Raw genomic sequence first — 16,416 nt, forward strand, 5'->3', positions numbered from 1 at the left:
CTCTTCAGGAAGAACACAAAAGCTGAGCTTTGAAAGAAGTCAGATGTTCTAAGAGACAATGATGGAGGGCTTGCAAATATGGGTAATAATTTGTACAAAGTCACTTAGGCTTAAGATGGAAGGCTGAGTTTAGCTACAAAAAGGATTAGGATCGGACTCCATGAATTCTATGAGCCCACCCAGGCTGATATTTTATAATTAACATATAATTAGCATATCTGTGGGCTTCAACATTTCTAGGCCTCACTTGAGAACTCATCCTATGCTTCTAAAAAACAGACATACTATCAATCAAGAAAAGATGGAATACATTGATTAGGAACTGGGAATAGTAAAGAGATTACTTACTAATAAGGGGTGTTCTTTACTTTTTTGTATGATGAACTCTTTTGATATTTGAATGAAGTTGATTGATCTTTGTCTGAATAGTATTTTTAGATCATTAAAGGAAATGCTACATTTCAATTAGAGATTTTTTTTTTCTATTCAAATTTATAGATTCCTCTGAAGTCAATACATAGACTCCTGTCCTTGGAACCCAGGTTAATGATCCTTGTTCTAGAAAGATATTTTTGCAGTGGAAAAATACACTGTTAAAAGTTAATATTTATTTGACAAGTCCCAACAAAAATTTTCTACTTTTGGAAAATGGTATTTGGCATGAAGTAACTATTGTGGTCTATTATTGGGATCTGGAAGAATTTTGCCAAATAACTAGATGAACCAGGTAGTACTGAAGTAATGCATCCATTTATTTGTCATATTTAAGGGAAGGTCATGCAGTTGAACTGGACTTTTGCTACAGAAACATATCAGTGTAGCTGACAAAGGTGCTAGGGTACATCGGTTCATCAAGTTCTTTCCGGTCTAGATTAGTGAGAGAATATTGAATCCAACTTAATCATTTTAAAGATGAGGAAATTGAATTTGATAGATGTTAAATGATTTTTTTTTAGTTAAATTCAATTGTGCTTTTTTTTTCTTTCAATAGAAATTTACTTTTCCAAATACACACAAAGATAGTCTTCACATTCATTTCTGCAAAACTCTGCATTACAAATTTTTTCCCTCTCTCTCCCATATACTTCTTTCCCAAGCAGCAAGCAATCCAGCATAGGTCAAATATGTGTATTCTCTCTAATCATATTTCCATATTTGTCATGTTGTGTTGAAAAAAATTAGATCAAAGGAGGAGAGTATCATTAAAAAAAAGAAGCTAACAACAAAAAAGGTGAACATACTAAATTGTGATCTATATTGGATGCAGATAGCACTTTCCACCATAAGTTTATTGGAATTGCCTTGAATCATCTCATTGTTGAAAAGAGCCATGTCTATCACATTGAGCATCACATAGTCTTGCTGTTGCTGTGTACAATGTTTTCTTGGTTCTGCTCACTTCACTCAGCATCAGTTCATGTAGGTCTTCCCATGCTTTGATGTTAAATGATTTATACTTAACTGGATCATACAGTTTCTAAGTGTCTGAGGCAGGATTTAAACTCAGATCTTCATGACTGGAAGCCCAGTGCTCAATCCTAGAGAAGAAATAAAATGGTGCCAAAAACAAACAAACAAGCAAACAACAATAAACAGGTGCTGAGCACTGTCCTATAGTGGTAAGAGGAAGACATATGGAGTCTGATGCTATTTCTATTTTGCAACTAATCTGCTCTGTGGTCTTGTTTTATTAGGTGTTAACTTTTATTTGGGAAAATAATAAAGGGATCAGACACTTGTTTCATGGACAGTTTACAAATAATAAAAACATATTCAATGTGATCTAAAGTCAGGGAAAACAGCTAATGCAATATCCCATTAACCCTCTTTTCAGATAAAACATTCCTTCCCCTTTCCCCCAACATCAACATATAGTCAGCAAACCTGAGTTCAGATTCCAGCTGACACTACCTCTGATTAGGCAAATCACGCTTCCCCTCTGAGCTTGTTTCCCCAACTGCATATGAAGTGAGGGTTCGGACTAGATTGCCCTTAAGGTTTCTTCCAGCTCTAATAATCCCTCATCTAATAATAAGAGCAGTGCTTTAAGAAAAAGAGTACACATAATGGATTGGAGGTTTGAGGAGACTGGGGAACTCATAGGATGGAAGGTATTGCAATGATTCAGGCAAGAGGCTTCAATTTGGGCATAAGCAGTAGGAAATGAATCATTAAGACTTTGCAGCTATAATGTAGGTTAATTTTTACAAAGTCAGAATGGCACCAGGGAACCTCTCTCACTAGAATGGAATACAGAAGGATGAAGACTGATCCATTTATATGGACTTTCCTACAGTTTCCTTAAACTCCCCAAACATCTAGCATACTATGGAGAATGGTGATGAACTATTTTGACTATTAGCTCCCTCTCCCCACCCAAAAAACATTAACTAGAATTCCCAAAGGGGTGTTGCTATGTAAGGTGTCTTTACAGGTTTTGCTGTGATCAAGAATGACTTGAGGACATTTCATTACCTTGAGCCACTCCATCACAGTAGTCCAGAGTAACAATCAGGGCATAGGTCTGACCTGTACTGATTTTGAAGAGAATTCCTGGAGGATTATTTAGCTTTTACAGTTCAATAAGATCTTTAAAAGTTGTGGTTCAGTTTTGACTCTTTGTGACCCTATTTGAGATTTTCTTGACAAAGATCCTGGAATGACTTGCCACTTCTTTCTCCAGCTCATTTTACACATAAGGAAACTGAGGCATGTGGTTAAGTGACTTATCCAGAGTCATACAGCTAGTACCTGAACTTGTATTTGAACTCATAAAAATGACTTCCTGACTCTAGATATGGCATTCTAGCTAACTGCTCTCTTTAAAATATTCTGATTAAGTCTGTATGTTTTTCCTTATTGGGAGGAATTGCCAAGAAATCAAATCCCCAGTGGGGGTCACAAAACTTTGGACATAATTAAACAATATTCTAATTTTCCAGATGGAGCAAGTCAGGAAAATAAGTGACAAAATATACATAAAATAGTAAATGGGTGAGAGTGACAGGATTTGAACCCATTAAATCCTTAGGTGATATATGTACCTTTAAAAACTGGCATATTTCAAAGTAAAACTGAAACAAAATATCTGTAGTACAGAGTTGGGCCTTGCAAATTTTAAAATGCTTGTTTAAATATTAGTTATTATCTTTATTGGGATTAAATTCATGAAAAAACTATCATAAAATGTAAGTTGATTAAGAATGAAAGCTATTGAAAGTATGAATTTTATGTAGTTCTGCTACTAAAAAGATTAAGGGTGTCATGAGAAATTTTTTTAAATGTAGACTGCTCAGGAAACGTCCTAAGAAACTTAAGATTGGTCAGACTAGATGTTGGAAAATAATGCAGAATGATCAAATACCACAATTCAGACAGTAATTCACTTTTAACAAACTAGAAACACACACACAGACACAACACATACACAAGATGCACAGCCACATAAATACAGACATTGTTTAAGTATTCCATTTTATTTTGGGACGTATGATACATGACTGATATATGGCTCACAAACATTTTAACATATTTCATGGATAATGAAAACTAAGGCCATTCTTTGAGTTTTCATATCTTGGTAATTTTTTTATACAATCCTCTTATAAGATAGCAAGCTGTCAAAAACAAGAATCCCTTCTGAAAACAAAATTTAAAATAAAGGCAACATAGTCATTGGCAAATTCGTTTGTGCATCTTCTATCACTGATACAAATCAAAAAATTTCTTGGATTTTAGCTGTTACCTAAACATTGTCATAAAGTGATGTTTACCAACAATAGTAACAAGCATTTATAGACCACAAGCCTAAACAGTTCTTTTAAAATGATTTAAAAAAACCTTTGTCTGAGGGACATAGTACAGAAATATCTGAAACTAAACCAGACCCTTAACCAAGGCACTAAAAGCATGTCATTCATACAAAAAAATGTAAACAATCCACCAACAAGTTCCTCCAGTGGAACTGTTGCTGTAAAGTGCACAAGGGCATGGCTGTTGAGACCAGAGCTAGAGACTGTGCAAAGAAAACAGGAGTCACATCTTCACTGTATTTTGATGAACAATCAGCTCACAGAACACTAAGATTTCTAATACATTAATGTTAGAATGACTCTCGATCTAACTGTAAGGCATTCTGAGTATTATTTTTGCATTCTACATTTTGCTAACAAAGCAACATAAAATTTGATATAAAAGGTCTTTCTTGTACACCTTTCTTTCCCTTACAGTTCATAAATGATCATCCTATTATCATGTAATATTAATGAATATTCAAAATAATGAGGTATTCTGTCTCATATCTTTGCTGATAATCCACTCGGGTCAGGAAAAAGGATCCTTAGTTATTTAATAACCTTATTTGTGAGTCTTTGAGGAAATCACAGTCCATGCCCTGTATAAAACATTCTGACTTTATTTAAAATTTCACAGAATGGCAATTTTAAAATTGAACATTTGGACAAGTAAATTATTACAATTTCCAAGGCTTCTACAGGTTAAGAGATCATTACCTCTGAATTGTAATGGAGCCAGGAGACAAGTAGCTCTGTTTCTAGAGCACCAAAGTGGAGGACTGAAAGATGTAAGGACTGAAGACATATGGATGCAACTTTGCCAATATCATATTAATTTTTCTGAGTCATTTCAAAAGCAATGGGATGTTACAAATAAGTAGTAATTGCTTTAAAGGTTTTGAAAACTTTATTTAAAATAAAAACTTTTCTTCAAAAGATGAAAAATGCAGAGAAAAAAATTTTTTTCCTTCCATTTCAAAGGGGGAACTGGAACACTGCTTTCTCCAGGCAAAAACTGTTTATTTCATTTTCTCTCCACTAACCCCTCCCCAGAGCCTTGTAAAAACTGTTTCTCCCTGGTATGAATGTCTGTAACTTCTGATTCTGAAGTCTTATTTTTGTTTTTTTTTTTGTTTTGTTTTGTTTTGTTTTGCTTTTTTAAGGCTTGTAGTTTATCTTTAAAATGTCTTCTGTGGAAAAAAGTATTTTTCTTTGCAAGATTCAGAACTGAATTGCATCAGATTAGATGGAAAATGTTCCTCAGACAAGGAGCTGCATAGCTATGGACAGCTATGATTTCAACTTACAAAGAATATATATTATAAACATATTCAGGACTGAAAGCATAGCCTTTCCTTGCTCACCTAAAATTGAGAAATCCCAACTTTCAAAATCTTTTTGAGTTTCTAAATATAGCCAAAGGAAGTTTGAGACAAACCTAAATTAGAAACTAATTTTAAAATGGAAAAAGGTTAACTTCCCTTCAATCAGCAAATAAAAACAAAAAATCCCATGAAGTTAAACAGATGGCTTTCAGCACATGTGTGTAATAACCAATTAGTAGCTATGTGCAGATTATTAAAAGCAGCTGTAATGGGAGGAGGGAAGATAGTTTAATATAGGCTTTGGAAAAGAGGCACAGTCAATACACTTTTTTGTTGCTGCTTTCTAACAAAATTATTTTCCACCAAATTCTTTCTAGACTAACAGGTATTTCCTACAAGAATTTAATTAGTAAGCCATACTTACTATGTGTTTACAGCTTTGATGGCAGCACAAAGTTAAAATTTGCAGTAGGAGTCACTGTTTAGCACAAAATGTTTTAATTAAATGTAGTTTGAATTGTCAGATATGATAGGAAATTATTTTGTAAAAAATTTTGGCTATTACCCATATCTGCCTTTATTGAAGGCTTTTCGTAAGGGGTTAAACTCATATTTTTACAAACAAAACAGAAACAGAGTCTTCCCTTTTCTGTAGGACAAGGACAAACTCTGGTGAGCAAAGTACACAATACAGTGAATAACTTTGGAGCTATTTAAAAGATGCAACAAAGCCAACAGATTTACTAACAGTCAGACTTTAAATTCTTCCTATTTTCATTTTTGTGTCCACCATTTCCATATTTTGGAACCAAATGCTAAGAGGAAGAAACTACAAAGTTTTTCTTGCCTCATAAAGGAACTGAAAGTTTATGTTACTGGTTCGTTGGAGTTTCTACTGGTGGCAACATTTTTATTTAGCTAAACAAACTAGTCAAGGGCAAAAGGTAAGCTGAGACAAAAAGTCAAGCTGTGGAATAGTATTACTAATGAGCTCCATGTCAGGTCAAAAGTGTCTTTTGAATTGTTAGCTATATGATGGGAAATGTTATTGTCATATAATTTTGGCTATCACTAATAACTGTCTTTAAGGCTATTTTTTCCCCCTAAAAAACACTAAGATTTTTATGCACAGAGAGGGGTAGTCTTCTCTTATCTGTAGGCTTTCAGAAACACTGAGAATCCACAGTTTGTTAATTTTGGATTGTACTGTGCATTTTTTTGTTTGTTTTTTTTGGTGGGGGGGGGGAGAAAGAGAGAAAGTATATATTTTTTCATATAAATCTCTCTTACGCGCAAAGATTAAAAACTACCAATATACTGAAGGAAAATGAGCACTGATCATATAACAATAAAATGAAGACGTGAAAAACTAGCAAAATTTCTCATTGCAAAATTCAAATTGAAGTTTATAGAAATTGGTAAAGTCTCTGTTCACTCATAGACCTGATTCCCTTTAAGGGTAAGAGGGCACACATGGTTTTTCAGTCTGTAGGTTACCAAAAACCAAGCATTAGCCTCTTATGAATTACCATATCCTTTTGCTGATTAGTTGTCAAATCTTGTGACTAATCTAAGGAGGGCAAGAAGTTTCAGTCAGGGGCCTAGAGAAAGCTGGAATAAGGACGGCTTTTGGGAAATGGTGGTTAGAGGAAAAAATAAAAAAGACAACTCATCTGAATAAGTGAGGTGACCTACCTCCACTCTTCAGTGTAGAGACTTGATTTGTGCTAGGGGTTACAAGTCACAGATCTATCTCCTTTGGCTACATAGTTTGGCTGGATGACATCATTGGAGTTTTTGTATAAATTCATTGTGTACCTTGCCTATTAACAACCTAATGATTGTTTAATAATGCAGCAAGAATTATTTCACCACTGAATCTCCTTGCTGAAACAATAATAAAATTACATTCTGAGATTAAAAACTATTTTCATATAGAGCAACATCTATTTTTTTTTCCTTTTCACAAAACCAAGTGCAAAATGTTTTTAATAAAGAATGGTGGTTGTAAGAAAGATTCGAAATTTTCATGCAAAAAAATCTTCTCAGTTTACAAAGGCTGTATGTAGAACTTTTTAAAAAAAAAAAATCCCTCAAGTTTCTGGTCTGTGAATCCTATTGTTCTCAATCTTTTTTCTTGCCATCTACTCGTCGTTTCCATAAGAATCGGTAACATGCAAGTTCAATGACTTCTAGTCCACCAAATATTTTCTCTTGTAGCACAAGAAAGACAATTGTGATAAAAAAATACCACCGAACAATGCTGTAGCAATATGTAAGAAGACACATAGTAGGTGGGAAGAAGGTCCAATATAGGATAGAAAACAGTTTGATCATTTGTACCCTGAATTCTGATTTGCAAGGTGGAATCACACTTTTCCCTGTGAATCCAAAATTCTTCGGACCTTCATAGAACGTGCGGAGTCGCTCTTCTTTTTCTTGCCATCGTTTGTGGCACCAGACTTGCAGTCCCTCCTTGGAGTCTGGTAGTGTTTCTACTGGATATCTACTGATGTGAAAGTGGATCTCCTTGGGGAAGTTTCCATTTATGAGGTGCTTCTCTGTCTGAGGAATGTTATGAGGATATGCCACAGTGACATCATGGATGGCATCAAGGTTCTTACCTAGGTTGAGAGAAAATAAGTAAAGATAAAGAAATAGTCAATTTTTTTTTAGTAATGTTGATTAAATTGCATGGCAGACCTAAAAACGGTAAAAACCATGAAAAACTAACTGAGGAAGAAAAAAAGACAATAATAATAATAGTCCTTAGTTGTTTGATGAATGTTTACTAATAATTTTCAATTATTTTTCTTCTTATTGATTATCATAGGAATCAGGATGGAGGAAGTGGGATAAAAATGCAACTGAACTGTAGAAGAAAAAGAAATCCAGAATCCTAAAATTAAATGGTACAAAAGATAACAAAATTGAAATTAGTAACAAAAACACAACAACACATAACTATTCCTTCTCCCAAAGGTTTACTGATTTACTCCTGTGGTACACAATTTCTCAAAATCCTTTCTCATCTGCCTTTAACTAAATATTATGCCAACTACCAGGAAGAAAAAAAAAAACATAATTAGGCTCAAAATTTTTATTATAAATATAATAAAATTTCATAACAAATTACATTAATGCATTGATTAAGATTTAAGATACTAAGCAAATATAGTCATAGCCATTCTTCCTAAGAGAATTATATTTTGTAGAAGTGGAATATGATTCCAAGGATATAAATGCTACTGCTGGCAAAAAAAAAGGTTCTAGGATTCATTAGGTATTCCCATATCTGATAAAAGACTAAAGCAAAGAAAACATGGTAAAACCTTGCCAGAACTTGTACTCTATTAGTAAAAGCCTTTTAAAATTCACTTCTAGGATACCATGGAGTAAAACTTTAGCAAAGGAATGAAGAATGTAAAAAAAAGTCTTTTTTCCAGAATACTAAAATATAATTATATGTGAAAACATCAGAGATTCAGAGTCCAAAGGGAACATGAAGATATTCAGTCCAAATCTGCTTTAGATAAGAAAATGAATACCCAGAGACAGCTTATGTGTGTGTGTGTGTGTGTGTGTGTATGTGTGTATGTATGTATGTATGTAGGAAGGAGAGAGGGGGAGAAAAGAGAAGAGAGAGAGGGAGAGGGAGAGAAAGGGAGAGGGAGAGAAAAAACAGGATTCATTTGTAGTAAATCACAAACTCATACAAGCTTCTTTTGTCAGACTTATGAATGTATCATGAAGAAAATGATCATGTATTTCAACTCCACAAAAGACACTCTCCCTTACCAGAAAGATGAGTTGGTTGGCAATGTTTATAAATAACCTGAGGCAGCAAAAAAGAATAAGATTTGAAATACAAATTTATAAGGTGTTATATAGACGATGATCCAGAAAAGGAGACTAAAAAGGGGACAAATAGATAAGAAAAAGAGTCAGGAAACAACAATGTCATAGTAACCAAGAAAGGAGAAAGTATCCTAGAGAGAAAATATATACAGAGTGAATAATAACAAACTTCAGCAGAGAATTTAAGGTTTGAAACAGCTACTGAAGGAAGTGTGACAGAGATTAGGGAGAAATGGCTGTCTCACTAGAGGGTAAGGGACCAGTCAAAATTAGAAAATATAAACTGGCAGGGGATTAGGTCAGTAAGTTAGCACAATTCTCTACAACCATGTGTTAGCATTAAGCAGAAGTCATTTTGCTGACTTTATTGTTGTATGCCTGTGAAATCTAGACTGTATACACACTAGTGTCTTTTTAGCATGTTTACATACTGTATAATATAACCTAGACTGTATACATACATATCATGCCAAGAAACTGAACTGCTTCACTGGGAATGTCTTAGGAAGATTCTTATGATCACGTGGCAAGGTAAGGTACTAAAGACTAAGCTGAACTGCCAAGTACTCAAACTCTATGGCAGAGAATACAACTCTGATGGGCTGGCCACACTACTCAAGATGACAAACATACAGAGAACTCATACAAAACAAGTGTTCACATGGAGACCCAATCATTATGATCACTTAAATTTCTTCCACTTGTACTCAGGATGTATGTGAACTGGAGTAGAAAAGATAAATGAAGAAAGTAATCTAGGTTTGGCAAGATATGAGTCACAGTAGGACACAAGGAATAAGGAATTAGAAAATGGAGCATAGTGTCAAACTGAACTCGTTAACTAAAGAGACTTTTTTTTTTAATTATCCCACAATATATTTTTCCCTCTTTAAAATTTTTATTTATTTTTCCCAGTACATGTAAAAACATTTTTTTTTGGTTAAACATGTACATTCATTTTTTAAAACATATTTCCTTTTGAATTATGTTGGAAGAGAAAGATCAGAATAAAAGAGAAAAACCATAGGAGGGAAAAAAAAAAAAAAAACAGAAAAAAGAAGTGAACATAGCATGTGTTGATTTACATTCAGTCTCCACAGTTCACTCTCTGGATGCAGATGATGTTTTCCATCCAAAGTTTATTGGGATTATCTTGGATCACAGAACCGCTGAGAAGAACCAAGCCTGTCAGAGTTAATCATCATATAATCTTGCTATTACATTGTGTACTTTTATTCCTGGCTCTGCTTGTTTCCACAGCATCAGTTCATGTAAATCTTCCCAAGCCTTTCTAAATTCAACTTGTTCATCATTTTTAATAGAACTATATTATTCCATTCCTTTCCTATAAGACAACTTATTCATGATTTAGACATAAAGAATGATATTATAATCACAAACTCATTTCAACTTTATCTTGGTATATGATGTTAGGTGTGGGTCAATACCTAGTTTCTGCCATAATTTATTCAGCCATTCCCATTTTACTCATTTTCCAGTTCTTTGCCTCCAGAAAAAGAGCTGCTAAAGAAATTTTACACAAGTAAATCCTTTTCCCTTCTCTATGATTTCCTTGAGATACAGACCTAGTCATGACACTGCTGGATCAAAGAGTATGCACAGTTTGATAACTCTTTGGGTATAATTCCAAAATGCTCTCCAGAATGGTTGGATCAGTTCACAACTCCACCAAAAATACATTAGTGTCCCAGTTTTCCTAGTCCTCTTCCCAATATTTATCATTATCTTTTTCTGTCATTTTAGCCAATCTAAAAGATATGAGGTATGTCTCTAATCAATAGTGATTTAGAGTATTTTTTAAAAATATGACTATCTATGAGATGACTTTAATTTCTTCATCTGAAAACTATTCATATTTTTTGACCATTTATCAATTGGGGAATGACTCGTATTCTTATGAATTTGACTTAGTTCTTTATATATTTTAAAGATCTTTATCAGAAACCCTGGATGTAAAACTCTTTTTCTAACTTTCTATTTCTCTTCTTTTTTTAATTAAAGCTTTTTATTTTCAAAACTATCCATAGATAATTTTCAACATTCACCCTTGCAAAACCTTGTGTTCCAAATTTTGTTTTCCTCCCTCCCTCCCACTCTCTCCTAGAGGGCAAGTAATCTAATATATGTTAAATATGTTCTTCTCTTCTAATCTTGACTGTGTCGGTTTTGTTTGTGCAAAAATTTTTTAATTTAATGTAATCAAAGTTGACAATAAAGATGAGACTAGCAAGGAAGAGTTCAGATAACAAAAGGGGTTTGTGTTTAGCTATATAGGAAAAAGAGGAGGTTTAAAGTCAGGAGAGAACTACAATTTAAAATTGATGGGATAATAAATAAGGAATAATAATGGAAAGGAGTGTGGGAGGGAGAAGGGATGAAAGGGGAGAGAATAAGCACAAGCACACTGCTTAAATCATGTTCCTTATACTTTCTTTGCTGAGGAAAAAGATTAAAAAAAAAAAAAAAAAAGGACAGAATTTAGTCTACCAAACAGAAGTCAGAAAGTTTTAACTTCTAGGAAAAATCCCAAAAATATATCATTAGTGGGATGGTTAGTGAACATTAAGAAGTGCTGATACAGTTTCCATCAAAAATAGGTTAAATCAAACTAATCTTATTTTTTTTCTTACCTGTATTACTGGTCTAAAAGATCAGGGGAATGCTATGGATAGAGTCTACTTGGCATTTCTGCTTATTCTACCAGGGACAGAACTAAGACGAATGGGTAGAAGTTGAAAAGAGGTAGATTTATATTTGAGGTAAAGAAACAATTTGGAAGATCCTAGGGTTTTTCAAGAACTCTTCAAGAAATGGCTAGATGACCATTTGGCAAACATATGCCAAATATAATATAATAATATATAAATACTAAATTACTTTTTGTAATGCCATGATCAAGAGACCATGGAAAATCACAACATAAAGAACCAAGATTGCTGAAAATTCAAAGTATTTTTTAATGGTAAAGTAAGATTGATTAGATGCTATAATCATCTGTATGCAGTTGTCCATATTATGAAAGCAATATCTTGGTTGGCAAAACAACAAACCAAGAACAGTCTATTGTCATTTACCTGGTTTGAAGAATAATTCCTAGGAGGAACCACTTCATAAGTGATGAACAGAAACTTAAAATGATGAGAAAGAGTAATGGGACATTATTTCCACCTCTTTAAGTTCTCTTAAGACTGAACTCTTTACAGTCTCTCTTCTTCCCTTCTCTCAGACTTTGTGAGGAGCATAAAATTTTTTGTCTATAAAATGAAGCCAAAAATATCTGTAATATCTATATCAAAAAGTATGAGTTTATGAGCCTATGTACAATTGAAGAAGATGTTTACTAGCATAAGTATAAGGGCATTTTAAACTTAAGGGAATAAGAATAAGCACAATATACCATTTAGAACATGCTAGTAAGAACTTTGCCGTGGCATTCGAGAACATCAGAATTTGTTGTCACTGAGAAAATTTACTTCAAGTAACCCTAATGACCCTAGCAGTTTTGAATAAAGATTATAAGTCTTTATCTGAACATTCACAGAATTAAAGTGGGGAGATGGATCTATAAAAGCCACAATGTTAATATGTTCATATTAAATTACTCCCCATAAATTTGGTTATGTGTGTGAACTATATCCATTCATCAAGTGATTATTTTATTTCAAGTCTGCATAGTTTAATGGTAATTTATTGATCTAGGTTTAGAAGAGTCCTCAGAGGCCACTTAATTTATTCTTCATTTTTCAGATAAGAAAAGTGAGGCACAACTGACTTGCTCAAGATAAACAGGAAATGTATATCAGAGATGGAATTTGAATCCAGGTCTTCTGAATTCAGATTCAATGCTTTTTTTTAGTATGCCACATTGCTGTTATTATAATAAAGGGATCTGAGATACAGGCCTGTCCTTTTAATATGATACAATTTTCAAGTAATTTGTGGGATCTTAAATGTGGTAAAAGTTCAAATAAAAACTGATTCACACTTTCTCTTTTGCAAATCAAGTCCATGTCCTCCTGGATACCCTCCACAGAAAAATCTTACCCCAATACATTCAAGATTTCCTCTAAATGTTTTACTATTTCCTGGTTACTACAATTGTACTTAGGCTAGCCACCTGTTTATTCCTCATTCTCATGTCATGACTACCCCCCTTTATTTTCTGACTTAGAAATAACTCAGAGACACCATTCAATCTTCACTATCTACTTAACTAGGTGTGTAGACTTCAACATTAATTTCAGGAAAATCTTTAGAAAGCATATTGCTATTTTCATATAAAGTTTTAGATTGTGAATCTTTTTTTTAGAGCCTTTCCATATTTGCATTTTATTTAGGTGTATTTAACAGGTGCAATGAATATAAACTATAAAATCATGTGCCCTGTAAAGAAATACATTATAATTAAAATTCTACTATCATTTGCTTAAAGATTCCCATTATTAAATTGATGTCTCTACATTCCTCCAGGTCCCTGACTAATCCTGAAACAAATTCTTCTTGGTGTATAAATATTAGGCTGTAATAATTAAGAGTCTTCATCTGTGCTAAGGCTTTTCATTAAATCACTTTCTGATTAAGATATCTTTATCAAGTACTAGGTTGATTGAATTTATTATGATTTATCCTTGTATATCAAGGTCTAGTAGAAACAGGTTTTGGCATCAAAAGGATTACAAAGAAATTTCTACATATTATTCACAGACTTAAGTATTTATTATTTGGAATATTACATTAAACCCATTTTTCTTGTCATTCTATTGAATATCATATGAATGACAACAGGTTATCACCACAACATATTAATTCTGACGTACATTATCTATTAACAATCAGATATAGCATCTGTAGCATTAAGTTTTAAAGTATTATTTTAATTCTCACTAGTTCAATTATGAAAATAATGCAAGTGATTGACTAAAAATGTATTATTGTTTGAAACAACCAAATAACTTAAAATAATATTCAGAAAGTGAGATCTACAGGGATATAAATGCAAAACTTTTCTTATTCCCTGCATAATACCACTAACAGAATCTATGCCTTCACCTGTCCTCCCATATTACTTAATACTTTCATCCTCTTTTTCTTCTCTCTCCTGGCCCATTTGTATGAAAGGTATATACAGTGAATTTTATATGTGTTTGTATTTAAAGGACTTCTTCCTTCCTTTCTTGGCCCTAATTTTTTCTCACCATTTTTAAAATTTATTTTTGTCTAAGCATGAATTCTTTTTGATGTTAGCATCCTTTTCTATTCTATTCTTTGTCTTCTGACCAGTTCTTTCAGATTTTTTTGTCCTATATTTTTCTGTCTTTTATTTTGTCTTCTTTTTATCCATCTGGGCATGAAATTGTTTGCATTAGTGTACAGGTAAGTGGACAACAAAGACTACGTGAATGTGACCAAAACAGACTCTAATCTGGTACAGTAATCACAGATTTGAGTTGGAAAGGACCTCAGAGGCGATTTAGGTCCCATATAATATTTACAACAAACAATCATCCAGGAAGATCTACAGTGAGAGGGGCAACTTTACATTCTAGGGTAGTCTGTTCCATTTTTTAATAGTTTGAATGGTTACTATGTTTTCCATTGCCCAGTAAGTCTAAAGTTTCACCATTGCAAGTTCCTACTTTTATTCCTAGTTCTATCAAGGATAAGGCAAGAACATATTTCTACTCCTATATTATAGCCTTTAAAATAAATTCTTGAATGTTTTCTCTAAGAAAGTTTAGGGCTGTGAAGAACTTTAAATATCAAAGAGTTTATATTGAGTTGCTGAAACTAGAGGGAATCAATGAAGATTCTTGAGCAGCTGAGTGACTTGGTTAGATTTATATTTTGAGAATATCAATTTGGCCAAGTATGTGGAAAATGGATTAGAGAAGAGACAGACTAGAGTCAGGGACACCAATTAGGAGGTTGTCTCAAAAGAACAGGCAAGAAGGCAAGAATAAAGGGAGAGGTTGTGGAGATAGAATTGATTAAGACTTGGCAACTAGATTTGAAAGCCTAAGAAAGAATGATGAGTCAAGGTTGTAACTCTAAGGTTATGAATCTCAGGGATGAATAGATTGGTGATGCCCTTGACAGAAACAGAGAAATTTACTAGATTGTAAGCTCCTTTAGAGGAGGGATTGTCCTGATTCTTTTTTGTAACCCCACTACTTGATACATAGTAGGTGCTTAATAAATATTTGAATGACTTTAGAGGAAAGACAAAGAATTTTGTTTTGGACAAAACAAAATTGTTTTGTTTTAAGATTCTTATATCTAAGTAGAAATAAGGATAAAATAAGTCAATTAAGGGAATCACCTGCAAAGCAATGATAGAACCCAAGGGAGCTGATAAGACAAGGTATAGAAAAGAGGAAAAGAGAGGACACCCAGGACAGACCAGAGTGCCATGCTGCAATCAAGTAAGACTTGAGCTTCAATCTGGTCTCAGACACTTACTAGGTATTTGTAGTTTGATCCTAGGCAACATTCTTAACCTCTGTTTGCCTCAGTTTTCACATCTGAAAAAAGAGATAATAATAACAGTACCTACCTCTCCCAAGACTGTGTTAAGAATCAAATGAGATAATATTTGTAAAGTGCTTAGCCTAGTACCCAGCACTTAGTAAGTGCTATATAAATATTAAGTATTATTATATGCACATATAAGGGATGGTACACAGATGATGATGATGCTGCAAATTATACTAGGAACTAGGAAGGCTCTAACAAACAGTTAGGAAGAGAACCACAAGATAAGTTATGAAAGTGCAGAGAAGAAAGAGTATTCAAAAAGGGGGGAGGTGAAATGTGAAATAGGTACAGAAGAAAACCACTGGATTTAAGAGAATCTTGGTGACAAAGATTAATCTAGGTTCAGAATTCACATTTCAACAGACAGTCTTAAAGAGATTGGGTACAAGTTTAAATAAGACATAAGAGAAAACTCATAGCACAAAATTAATTAACAATTTTTAAGTAATTAACAAACACCGTGGCCACTATAGCAAACAAACAATATACAATATACATTGTCACTACAATGAGGACGCATAAACATCTGAATTCTTTGGCTGGGAAAATCCATGGTCACAGCTATTTGGAGTCTCAAGTGGGAAGCATTGCTAAGCAAGTTGTACAAGGCTTCCTACCCTGAATTCTCAAAAGTCCCTTTTCACTAAGGGATTTTTATAGGCTGAGAATGCAAAGTATTCTCATTTAATACTTGACTCTTAAAACACAACAGCCATCCAGGTACAGGATGCTCCATCATGAGAGGCTCATTAGGCAGAATATTTGTTCATTCCTTTAAGAGGACTATGTTTACTCAAGGAATTGGCCAGGTTTCTGAGGGTTAACACAGGTTTGCCATAAAGGATTCTCAGTGATTAATGCAGGAGAAAGGATGGTTTTCCTTT

The 16,416-nt window shown here is 33.5% G+C and overlaps 1 protein-coding gene across 1 annotated transcript in view; it reads right to left on the reverse strand.

Moving 5' to 3' along the window:
- Window positions 1-7,199: 7,199 nt before the first annotated feature.
- Window positions 7,200-16,416, reverse strand: part of LCLAT1 (lysocardiolipin acyltransferase 1) — a 115,340-nt gene continuing 106,123 nt past the window's right edge. The window contains 1 exon segment of the mRNA XM_074288253.1: window positions 7,200-7,743. Coding sequence (XP_074144354.1) covers window positions 7,244-7,743 — 500 coding nt within the window. The 3' untranslated portion in view covers window positions 7,200-7,243.

This window comes from Sminthopsis crassicaudata, chromosome 2 (genome assembly GCF_048593235.1).
Source record: "Sminthopsis crassicaudata isolate SCR6 chromosome 2, ASM4859323v1, whole genome shotgun sequence".
NCBI classification, from domain to species: Eukaryota; Metazoa; Chordata; class Mammalia; order Dasyuromorphia; family Dasyuridae; genus Sminthopsis; species Sminthopsis crassicaudata.